The 11,513-nt window shown below is 40.8% G+C and overlaps 2 protein-coding genes across 2 annotated transcripts; both read left to right on the top strand.

Moving 5' to 3' along the window:
- The first annotated feature begins 93 nt into the window (after nt 1–93).
- Nucleotides 94–8,954, top strand: LOC145898558 (uncharacterized). The gene is made up of 7 exons (XM_082987062.1): nt 94–239; nt 477–604; nt 1,810–1,981; nt 2,437–2,792; nt 3,288–3,552; nt 3,699–7,043; nt 7,183–8,954. Exons 1-7 carry the CDS (start codon nt 227–229, stop codon nt 7,752–7,754), a joined length of 4,851 nt encoding a protein of 1,616 aa, XP_082843188.1. The 5' UTR covers nt 94–226; the 3' UTR covers nt 7,755–8,954.
- Nucleotides 8,955–10,561: 1,607 nt separating this feature from the next.
- Nucleotides 10,562–11,483, top strand: LOC145898767 (pseudouridine-5'-phosphatase-like). Its single transcript, XM_082987365.1, has one exon. It carries the CDS (start codon nt 10,615–10,617, stop codon nt 11,296–11,298), a length of 684 nt encoding a protein of 227 aa, XP_082843491.1. The 5' UTR covers nt 10,562–10,614; the 3' UTR covers nt 11,299–11,483.
- Nucleotides 11,484–11,513: the final 30 nt, after the last annotated feature.

The following is an 11,513-nucleotide window of genomic DNA, read 5'->3' on the forward strand; positions in this document are numbered from 1 at the left end:
ACGAGAGCTACCCGCTTAACGTTGGCAAGTCGATGCCTCGCGCGTCTCTATAGGCTATTGTGGTTTAAAGCGCCAACTTCCGCGTACGGGCGTTTACAGGTCTTGCGCCTTTTTGCAGATGAACTTAATCGCAATAAGCATTATAGCAGTACGTGACTGTGCAATAGGGAGGTGTGATAAGGCGGCGGTGTGCAAACACATTAACAAGTAAAAGAAATCACTTGAAATGGAAGGCGAAGGTATGTTTTGTAACAAAGTCAAACCTTGATCGAATAAGTTTGCGTATGTTCTTTCTTTAACAAAACAGCTTTATACTTTTTATATCCCTTCCTGTTTTGTATCTTCAGTGTGTTAAAAGCTTTCCAACATTTTAAAACTTGTCTTTGTATGGAACAAGATTTTTACACACATTTTGTTCAGAAATGTGTTATTTTTGTTTTTAAAGTTTCTTGTCTTTAAAACCGATTTATATGTAGGCAATACATCGGATCAGACCATTAGTGTGAAAAACCGCGCACGCAAAATTTCAAAGCGGATAAAGGTGGTTAACAAACCACCAAGAGATGATGAAAATTCGAATGAGCAAACCGGGCTCCAGCCGCAGGTAGGGATTTGATTTTGGTTTATGTATCTAATGTGTGAAATGTGGCAACGTATAGGTTACATAAAATACTGTGGGTCAAAACAGCACTAATACGACAATCAAATATCTAAATCTGAAGCATTAATTTCATATTTTCGACGCAGACTTGTAATTGAATGGTTAACTGGTTACTGCCATGCAAAAGCATTATTTATAAATAATACATTACCACAATCAAAATTGCACTGTCAAACAGTTAATTTTGACTTGGAAATTTAAGGACGTTTTGCAAAGTGGATTCCAATATTTGGACGTTGATTCGTCAATGCAATTAGCATTTTGACCTCGTTTGAATATCTCATTTAGATGCCTTGAATGTATTAATATATCAAAACAAAAGGGCTGAGAGTACGGGTTTCTTTGTTCAGCCGTGTTCACACACGGTTAGTCAAAAGTGGTTTGTTTATAACATCCAATCCACACGAGCTTGATTAATTGAAAGAATTTACGTAGCTCTGTAAACATAAACTATATGCGTCGTTTCCTGTTTTCCCTGGCACTGGGACTTGTGCCGACGCTTTTGTTTTTATTTCTGGCTACCTTTGTATAACATACAGTCCAGGATACTGGTCGCTGGCGAAAGTTCCGCTCGTTTCATGAGAGGCGTGATTCCCGTGCCAGCGCATTATAAACAGCAGCAGTATAGCGCTTCATAAACGATGATAAACAAGCTCCATACGACAACTTAAATGTGTTAAAAGCGAAACTTGGGGTGTGAGGTGTATATACTGGACATTAGCCGCTCATGCTGCCTGGCGTGTTGTGTATAAGTTGGCGAAATGGGTTTGTTGCCAACTTTTTAAACGTATTTTCACCTTTTATTATTTAAATATTTTGTTGACATTCCATTACGCTTGGTGTATGAAGTGATTCTGGGACTAACCGTAAGTTATTGCAGCTTTGTGTGTACGCATTAATTTCAGCAACGAAAGTAAACCAACAAATGTTGCTGTTGCACAGATGCGGGACAATGATTCGCTTGAAATACAGTAAACATCCACTTACACATACAAAAGATCATCATGTTTCTTCGTAAACAGACATAGTAATGCTTCTACATACAAAGTGAGGTAGAAAAAAGCGAAAAACGACAAACAAAACGAAAAAAATGCCAAAAAGCCATGTTCGGGACGCCAAACAATCTGACCTTGATTTATTCGCAACAGAAAAGAAGAGTCAGGGCATCGGTACGAAGCGAAACGACACTCAAGGACAGAGTGGCTAACTTAGAAGGTGGTGGAGAAACCAAAAAGAAAACGATTCGCGTTCGAAAGTCTGTGCGAAAATCGGTTCGTGACCAACCTGACGAGGAAATGCGTCGAAAGTTTCATATGATGGGTGAGTTTGGACGTCCCTTATTTTTCTGGCTAATACAGAGAGAAATACACTTCTAACTACCCGACGCATGTTCAACATCACAACGTATGTGAGAAATATGTTTGCGGACATGATAAAAATATATTACGTAACAAATTAGCAAAATGATTTTCAATTGGAAACATTGGTGAAACTACCGTATTTTTTTCACTTTAACTCCAACAGTATAATTAATTTGTTGAATCGTTGCTAAAGAAAGCGACATGATCATGTTCGCCAATTCACCAGATTTGCATAATTTCAAAAGGGTATTAACTTGCAGGAAACGAGTGAAGGGTTCATTGTTTCAGTTGCTAAACGCCATAATGCCCCATGGGATCTGTTTCCTTTTTTGGAGTTGTTTTGGTGTTTCTAAGTTCATTCGGCATTGACGCAGATCACGAACCATGCACAACCCAATGATGCTTTGTTTGCAGCGGCTGATAACAGTGAAGAGAAAAAGAGCGCAGGTGCCACCCTACACCCGGAAGGCCCAGGAACAAAACGAGTCCCACGCGAGTCTGTTCGCATGATAAAAACGTCCTTGTCCACCAGACGGCGCGCCTTCCTTTCCGCTCAAAACGCGGAAAAGGCCGAATCAAAACCTTCAGAGACAAGCGAAGAAAATGGGGCCCCTCCGAAAAGAGTTTCCAGGCGCATTCGTGTAAAAAGCATCAAGGTGCGACCGACCGAAACTGGTGATGATGGACCGAAGACAGAAGGCGCTTCAGATGACATGACTGTGCAAAAATTGCTCTCTCAGGGCCATACGCGACGAATTCCTGCTTCTGAGGTACTGCGTCTATGTTTTGTAATTTATTCTCGTGGGCGTTTTATACTTTATGACCAATCAAGCCAAAATATATTATGCCATATTGACAATTATTTTGAATTTAAACGGAAAATTCAATGACAAAAATTAATTTTAATGTTTTCTAAAACTGGGTCGTATATTTTCACGGCATGTTTGTAGAAATTGAATGTACCAAGTATATCAAGTTGCGATAGTAGAAATATCCCACACCCATAGGTTACACTAAATACATTGGGAGAAAAAAATGTTCCAGTGTGAGCACCTATATTTGAGATCTCATGAAATTGTTTATGGAACACAAACTTTACGATATAAATTCTTAGTTTCGAAGCAAACAATGGTGTTCGTGCCCCCCTGGCCTCGTGCACAGCAATGCGTGTGTATTTAGGCCACTTGGCATAATTTTCTTCAGGGTTCAAAGCCTTAATCCAGCATTGGCTTCGACTGAATGCAAACGATATGCTCCAATTACAGGTGCGGCGAACGGCAAAACTTTCGCAAGATGGCGAAAAAGAGACGAAACAAACGCTTTCAGCTGAAGGGTCTGAACAAGGTACACTGACGGGAAGACCCAGAAAACTGCGAATGTCCAGAATGGTGAAGTTTCAGCCGAAAGCGTTACCTCAGGAACGTAAAGAAGGGGAAACGCTGGAGAAACCTGTCATGATACGTAGAGTTTCAACACGCAAAGTTCGACGTTCTGTCAGAAAAGCTCCAGAAAGAGCTGCTGACACAGCAGGTATAAAGAGTGAAACTGAAAACCTGACATCACAAATGTGGTTGTTCATAAAATTTTGGTAAAATTTGGTAAAAAATATCAGGGATTTGTCGTCAAAAAGAACATTGCTTATGCCCCAATTAATTTCACGCGTTCATTATTTACAGATTCCAATGACAAAGAAAACCAAGATGGTGCCAAAATTCTCGGGGATGGAAAAATAACTATGACATCAGGCAACCGCTCGTCTTTCGCGAGAAAATCAGTCATTCGCGTTTCTCGGCGGGTAAAGACTTCCAGTTTAGCGATTCCTGGACAGGAGGAAGATAATAAAGAACCTGAGGAGGGGTTGACCGTCGGTAGGCCAAAAAAGCTTCGTATGTCCAAGTACGTAAAGGTGCAGGACAAGCAAGGAACTGTCCGGCGGGTGCTGCGCGCATCGGCCAGACACGCAGGTCCTCTCGCTGATAGAATCAAGGCGTTCAAGGAGGCAGCAGAAGACGGAAAGAAGGAGGATAACTCTGGGCCAAAGCCTCAGTACCGAAAGAAATTCCTCGACGCGTTCATCAAAGAAGGAGGTGATGAGGAAAATGACACCAACGACAAAGATGGCAAACCGGTGCAAGTGCGCAGGGTTAGCAAGAGAATAGTGAGGAAGTCGATGAGAAACGCCCCGTCCCTCCGCACCAGAGCGAAGCAACTTCAAAAGGCGCAGACTGAACCCGATGAGGGTCTTGACGAAATTAAGCAGCAACGTTTGGATGAGGCCACAGAAGCCATAATAAAAAAAACGGTGGCTTTGCCGATAGGAACGTATCACGTGATACCAGATTCAGAAGAAGACGAAGAATCTGATTCCAAAGAGGAAACAACTGATGTTCCAAAAAAGGAAATTCCCTACGACGGTGCTCCGACAAACGAAAAGAAAGGAGGGACTTTGGAGCAACAGAGGAACGCTGCTCCGGTACCTGCAAAACGCACACACATAAAAGCCGACATTGACGAGAAGGCGACCAAGCACCAGGAACGTAAACCTGAAGCGGCGGAAGAAGCAATAGCTACAGATTCGCACGAAGTTTACAAGAAACAAACAGAAACTCCGGACAAAGATACTAATACGGAAGTTTCTGACACCAAGAGGCCAGCGGAACCTACGAAAGAAAAGCGTGAAACAGACGAACCATCGGAGGTACAGCCATCTTATTCCTATGATTCTCATGAAGAACCAGAACAAAATGACTCCTCAACCACATATACAACTGACAAACAGTTAAACGAGGAACCACCAGTGACAGCAACACCTGAAAACCTATACCAAAATGAATTGACTCAAGAAACAAAACAGCATGCAGAAAGTCGACCTGATGATGCGGCTAGCAACATAGAGTCATACATTGAACCAACGAAAGAAACAACCGATACGAATCAATCGTATGAACAAACATCAACGGAAATCTCCGCACCTGATGAAAGAGAAAACGAATCAGAAAACCAAATAACTGAAGCTACTGGTTTACACGACGAAAAGGACCAAGCGCTTGAGGAAATAGAAGATGAAATCCCAGATGCAAGCGAATCGCACGAGGAACCATCCGATGAAACACCGACGCCAACCGCAACAGAAGAGCATGAAGTAAATAACAAAGATTCAATTACAACCGACTCGTACAAGGAATCGCCCGAAGATGCTTCCGATGCAAATGAAACAAATGTGCAACCAGAGAAAATATCAACTGAATTATCAAACGAACAATTACAAGATACCCCAGATGATACAAGCAACGAGCCGGTGACTGAGGAGAATCAAAAAGCAATTGAGTTAAGTGACGAACCGTTGCAGAACACGCAAGACACTGTAGAAGCTGAAAAACCAAGCGAGCCAGTTGCAGAAACTTCAACGGGTGCGTTTGCCGCAGACAAAAAACACGAAGACCTTGAGCAAAACGATCGAGAGGCCTATGAACCACAAAAAAACCTGGCCCAAGATAAACAGCTTGATATGAAACACAACGATTCAACTGTCGATGCAGATACTTCCGAAATGCATTCCAAAGAGGAGAATAAGGAAGAACGTGCCGAGGCCAAGGAAGAAATTGCGGATACTACGGGAGAGAGTACGGAAACTAAGGAAGAATGTACACAGATAAAGGAAGAACGTACGGAGACTGAGGAAGAAACTACGGAGACCAAGCAAGACAGTACGGAGGCCAAGGAAGAAAGTGCGGATACTACGGGAGAGAGTACGGAAACTAAGGAAGAATGCACGGTGACTGAGGAAGAACGTGCGGAGACTAAGGAAGAAGAAAATGCGGAGACCAAGCAAGACAGTACGGAGGCCAAGGAAGAAAGTGCGGATACTACGGGAGAGAGTACGGAAACTAAGGAAGAATGCACGGTGACTGAGGAAGAACGTGCGGAGACTAAGGAAGAAGAAAATGCGGATACCGAGCAAGACAGTACGGAGGCCAAGGAAGAAAATGCGGCGACCACGGAAGAGAGTATAGAGCAACCGAAGGAAGAAATACCAGAAATGCAGGTTGTGTCGTCAAGCAATATGCCTAAGGACGCGGAACCAATCACGGATGAAACAATTTCTAAACAAGAAATGACGGAGGACTCTGAGACAAACCAGTCGCAAGACGATGAAGTGTTAACCCAAGAAAGCACTGCCTTGACACAGAAAAATGTTACACCCAACCAGGTGTATGAAGAATCCGATGCAAAAGGTGACGGCGAAACGAGACAAGAAACTGAAGGAGATGTCAATACGTCACAAGATATTCCTGAAACCTACGATAAACCAAGTCCAACCGAAATTGGTGACGAAATGAATCAACAAACTGCAGAAAGTCATGACGAACCTTCAGAGTCAGCGACAACTGAAAGCTACGGTGAGAAAGCTGATGAAACGATCAAGACAGTCGAAGTAGAGGAGACACAAGAAGCAGCTGTTCCAACTCAACCAAAACCGACTCCCAGGCGCACTCGTCAAGAACCGGCGGATGAAAACCCTAAAACTGAGCAAGAATCAGTGGAAACCACCAGTAATGCAGCGCAGTATGAAGCAGCTCCTTTAACTGTTGATTCGCCCGTAAAAAGGAGCGATAAAAGTCAGATGTCGTTTAAAAGGTCAACAGTTACTTCAGGCAGTGAGGTGCTTCCCCCTGAACTCATGGCGAGGGTGAAACCAAAGCAAGATGTTCTGCTAAACGAAGACCAACTGGAAGATGCAGATTATGACGAGTATGGCCAACTGATCATCAACGAAAAATGGAGGATGCGATGTCGCGCAAAATACATTCATATCTACCGACAGCATGCTCAGGACGCCAACGAACGCGAAGACAAGGAGCGCGAGCAGCAACTACTACAAAAGATTAAGGAAATGGAAGCTCAGTCTTCGTACGTAGAGGAGGAAATTATTTCGCAACCACCATCAAAAGAGACCATTCCTATGGACCTTGAAGTTGAAAAGGCAGAAGTTTACTCGGATATCAGCGATCACTTATCAGGTAAAAATGTCGCGAACCGTATTCCATGTAAAAAGGGTTTCTCGCCATGTGAAACCAACTTTATAAATTATAGTATCTTTGCCAACAAAACCAGAAAATTAAGTTAAACAGATTACTTTGTAAATAAAACCATTTCCAGATCAAAACGAAGTTGTGGCTGCTGAAGATCAAGCAAATATGGGAGATGAGGACGTTTCTGAGTACGATGAGGAGGAGGAAGAAGAAGAAGAGTATTACGACGATGAAGAAGAGGAAGAGTATGAAGATGAGGAATATGTTGAGTACGAAGACGAAGAAGATGTGGAGTACGTTGACGAGGAAATCGAGTACGAGGACGAGGATGAGGATGTTGAATATGAAGAGGAGGAGGTGGTCGTCTATGTAGACGAGGATGGAAACGAGATTGAAGTCGGCGATGACGTTGAATTTGACGAGGATGGAAACCAAATTATCTACGTCACCGACTCCGAGGATGAGGAGGTTGGATCTGACGAGGAAGTTGTTTACGTTGATGAGGATGGCAATTATGTCGATGCCGACGGCAACCCCATTGATGAAGATGAGGTGGAAGTGGTTGAGGAATATGAAGACGAAGAGGAAGAAGATGATGAAGAGGTTATTTACATGGATGAGGACGGAAATTATGTTGACGCTGACGGCAACATTGTTGACTACGTTCCAGATAGCGATGACGAAGTCATAGAAGATTAACTTTCAATATTTTCATTGCGCGTAGCCAACATGCTACATATTCTGACAAATTTTTGTGCCAACACCCAGTAAATCCAGATTGTTTTTTGGAAAGCACGTTACATCATATTCTGAACTGGTATCGTTGTGCTGATTCCCTGACTTCAGTGCCAGTAACTTGCTTCACATATTTTAGTAACCACACACAATCCACATCGAAGTTATTCATTTAAAACAAGTATGTAAATTATGTTTTGCCCCAACAAAGTATGTGTAACATATGTTGACGTATGATTACAAATTATTTTTTCTATTTAACGAGATTTAATATTTGCTCAATTTTGAACCGTCAAACGGTGTTAGCCTGCCTTCCCGTGGAACTTTCGTCTGCTTCATTGTATTGTCAGTCAATATTGATTCTGTATAAGTTGTGTTTGCGCGATACGTATGGTTTCTCGCAATGTAAATAGGCTAAGGTATTAGTTTTGCTGCGTAAGTGTTCTTGTAACCAGGCGCACCCTCACAATCTCTAGTCACTGTAAACGCTTGCACATCACCAAGTTCCTTGCAACTATATAGCCGGCAGTCAGCATATTCACACATCTCACACAATCTTGCGTCACTGTATTTGTTCCACAGCCGTGTTCCGATTTTCATGCAATCTTAGTCACTGTATGCATGTAACCATCAACATTTAAAATAATTATTGTATATTAAATTTTGCACCCATGTACATAGCTTGAGCAACCAAATTTAAAAACCACTTACTAAATCAGAATATCTAAACAGTTAATCAATTAAATTACTACCGTAATTGTGAATTGCGGAAAATGTTTTTTTGTCCCTGACTTCGTTTTGTTTTCTCTGACTGTTTCTGACTGTTTGTAGTTGTTTACGTAGAATTTACACTTGTAAATTTCACTCCATACAAATCAATCTGTACGTTATGATTTACATAGATGTTGTGCGTGACTTAGTCATGACATGCAGCCTACTGCGGCAGTGTTAAAAACCCGGGCCTTGAACATTTCAGTCCGGTACACTTACAGGCACACTATTGCACTTAATATCGGCCTTAGCCTCGGCTTTAGCTGATTGTAATTACTACTATATTGTTCCTTATAGCATATATGAAGCATAGATTTTAATTGCCAGATCACAGCATATTTTCGTGTACAGACCTATGTGTTTCTTTGTTACATTGATTTACACAATAAAAACAAGCAGATTTTCGCAAAGTTTGAAGCAAATGTGCAATAAACTACTTTTGCTCTCATCCTATTTCTGAGGCAAAAAAATATGTAGTCGCGTTGTTTGCACAATCACACCAAGGCATAACGGCGACGTGTCTGGAAGTGCACAGAAATGTAAAAGGCATTAACCCACTTTTTGCAACGTTTGTGTTTGCAACTTTAGCGCTGTAAGTTGAGCAAGACTGCAACAAACGCATGCAAGGCGCTGAACTAACAAACTGAGGACAGCGATTTGTATCACAGACAGGAAAAGTTGTGTTTCCTCGTTTTGACTTCAGTGGCGCGAAATTGTCGAGGGCCTTTCTCTTCGTGAGCGCAATCAGTTGTAAGGAAACATGAATACGGAAGCAGCTGTTGTCAGTCCTACCTAGTGAAAATTTAGGAACTGTTCAGCAGCTTTTAGAGGGGTTAATTGCAGAAGCTTTGCGCAGCGGCAGTGTTTTAGTTGGAATCAATAGTATGAAAATGTATTCACTTTCTCAAAAAATCTGATCGGCCAAACGCCATATTTTGCTGTGAGTTTTCCTGGACGAAATGATTCAATAGCTTGGACTTGTCGGGAAAGGTTGGTCCAGATTGGCTGCAATGATTTCAAATACAGGTTAGGGTTGAGATAAGGTCGAAGTTTGGACTATAGGCTAGGGTTGTTTCTGTTTATGCAGTTGGTCGACAGTTAGCTGCTTATTAAGGAAAATCAAACTTAAATTTTGCTTGTCAGACTTTCGTTGTTTATGGAAAAATACTGCCGTTTTTGTTGTGATATAACTTGGAGCTGAATGCGGCTCTTCAGAAAGTATTTCTCTGACGACGGACAGCAAAGAAATCAGAGCTCTTCTAAAACCTTTATGCCTTCAGAAGTAACTTCTAAACTGTTTGAAGTGATAAAAATGTTTCTTTGAAGAAATGGCAATAGTTAATTGGGATTTCCCCGGTTGTTAAACAATTTGAGCGCATGAGATCACTACAAATATCAGCGAAACAAATACTTGATAATGTTTCATGCCATTCTAGACAACATTCTCTGACAATAATATTTTGGATTATTTCCGCAATTGTTTGGCAAAGCATTGTAAGTAAAATACTACTTTACCTTTGAAGACATTAAACCAACCTCTTGTTGAATAGAAAGTCAGTGGTTCTTTTTATGGTTTTAATACTAAACTTATGCGAAACGTTATGCATTGATGTGTAATATATTTTGCCTTTTCTGTCCGAGGCGCGCATGTGAAAACGGCCTTTTACTTTCGTTGATGCCACGCCACTCATGTTGTTGTTGACAAAATAAACATTACAAGCGTGGTCTCGTACGAAAAACAAATCGCCGAACTTTGGAAGCTTCATTGATTTTAGGAAAATAAAATTGTTTTTGCAAAATTTCCATCTACCACATAATCGTTAAAACTAAACATTATCAATATTGCAATGTAATGTGTTAGTAATCTACAATGCCCGTCTTTCAAGCAGATTTTTATTGAGCATATTAGCAGTTATAACATTATGCAATTTTAGTTTGTTTCATGTAGCTGTATAATAGCTTTATCTTTTATCAGTATTTTATTATATCTAACAGGTTTATATTGTTTTTAAATTACATTTTACATATTTTAATTGAATAGGTGTACCTCGAAATGTACAAAAACGTGAGCCATGTTATTTTTGACATGGATGGTTTGCTTTTAAATACAGAAGACTTGTACACCAAGGCATTTAAAACAGTTTGCAGCAGATATGGGAAAGTTTATGATTGGTCAATTAAAAAGAATATCATGGGCATGAAAGCAGACCTTTCGGCACAATACTGTATTGATAAACTATCCTTGCCGCTTACTGTCAAAGAGTTCAAGTATGAAACATTTGAAGAGCAGCAAAAGCTTTTTCCACAATCTGAAATATTGCCTGGTGCAGAAAAGCTTGTCAGGCATTTAAAAAAACACGATGTGCCAATTGCTATATGCAGTGGGTCTGCTAGAGCACCATTTGAAATAAAAACTTCTCACTTGGGTGATTTTTTTAGTCTATTTGATCCAGTTGTGCTTTGTGGAGATGATAAAGAAGTGAAAAATGGTAAACCTCATCCAGACTCATTTGAAGTTACCATGCGCCGTTTCAAAACAAAACCTGAGGCAACTGAAATTCTGGTTTTTGAGGACTCGCCTAATGGTGTGGCAGCAGCCCTTGCTGCAAATATGCAAGTTGTTATGGTGCCGGACTCACGCTTATCCAATGAAATTAAAGAGAAGGCTACCTTATGGATTGAAAGTTTGGAGAAATTTAAGCCTGAATGGTTTGGTCTTCCTGCTTTTACAGACTAAAAACAGCAATTGTTCCATATTGTATGTGTCCATGCTGCTTATGTTACGCTGCTTTAGTCAATTTGTCTGCTATGTTACAAAGGAATGTATGCAATATTTTAATTTGAGGTTTTGTTGGAAATGTTTTAATTGTTTGTACCTTATGCTAATTTTGGCCTGGCTTCATATAAAATTACTGCTTCAAGTTGCTGCTATTCTGACAAAATTGTTCGTAT

This window comes from Ascidia mentula, chromosome 4, assembly GCF_947561715.1.
Source record: "Ascidia mentula chromosome 4, kaAscMent1.1, whole genome shotgun sequence".
In the NCBI taxonomy this organism is placed as follows: Eukaryota; Metazoa; Chordata; class Ascidiacea; order Phlebobranchia; family Ascidiidae; genus Ascidia; species Ascidia mentula.

What these genes read in the sequence shown, in the direction of transcription:
- LOC145898558 (XM_082987062.1), top strand. An exon ending in AAACCGGGCTCCAGCCGCAG is followed by an intron (nt 605 to 1,809) that starts GTAGGGATTTGA and finishes TATTCGCAACAG; the next exon opens with AAAAGAAGAGTCAGGGCATC. An exon ending in TATCAGCGATCACTTATCAG is followed by an intron (nt 7,044 to 7,182) that starts GTAAAAATGTCG and finishes AACCATTTCCAG; the next exon opens with ATCAAAACGAAGTTGTGGCT.
- LOC145898767 (XM_082987365.1), top strand. Translation starts at nt 10,615, where the DNA reads ATGTACAAAAACGTGAGCCATGTTATTTTTGACATGGATGGTTTGCTT.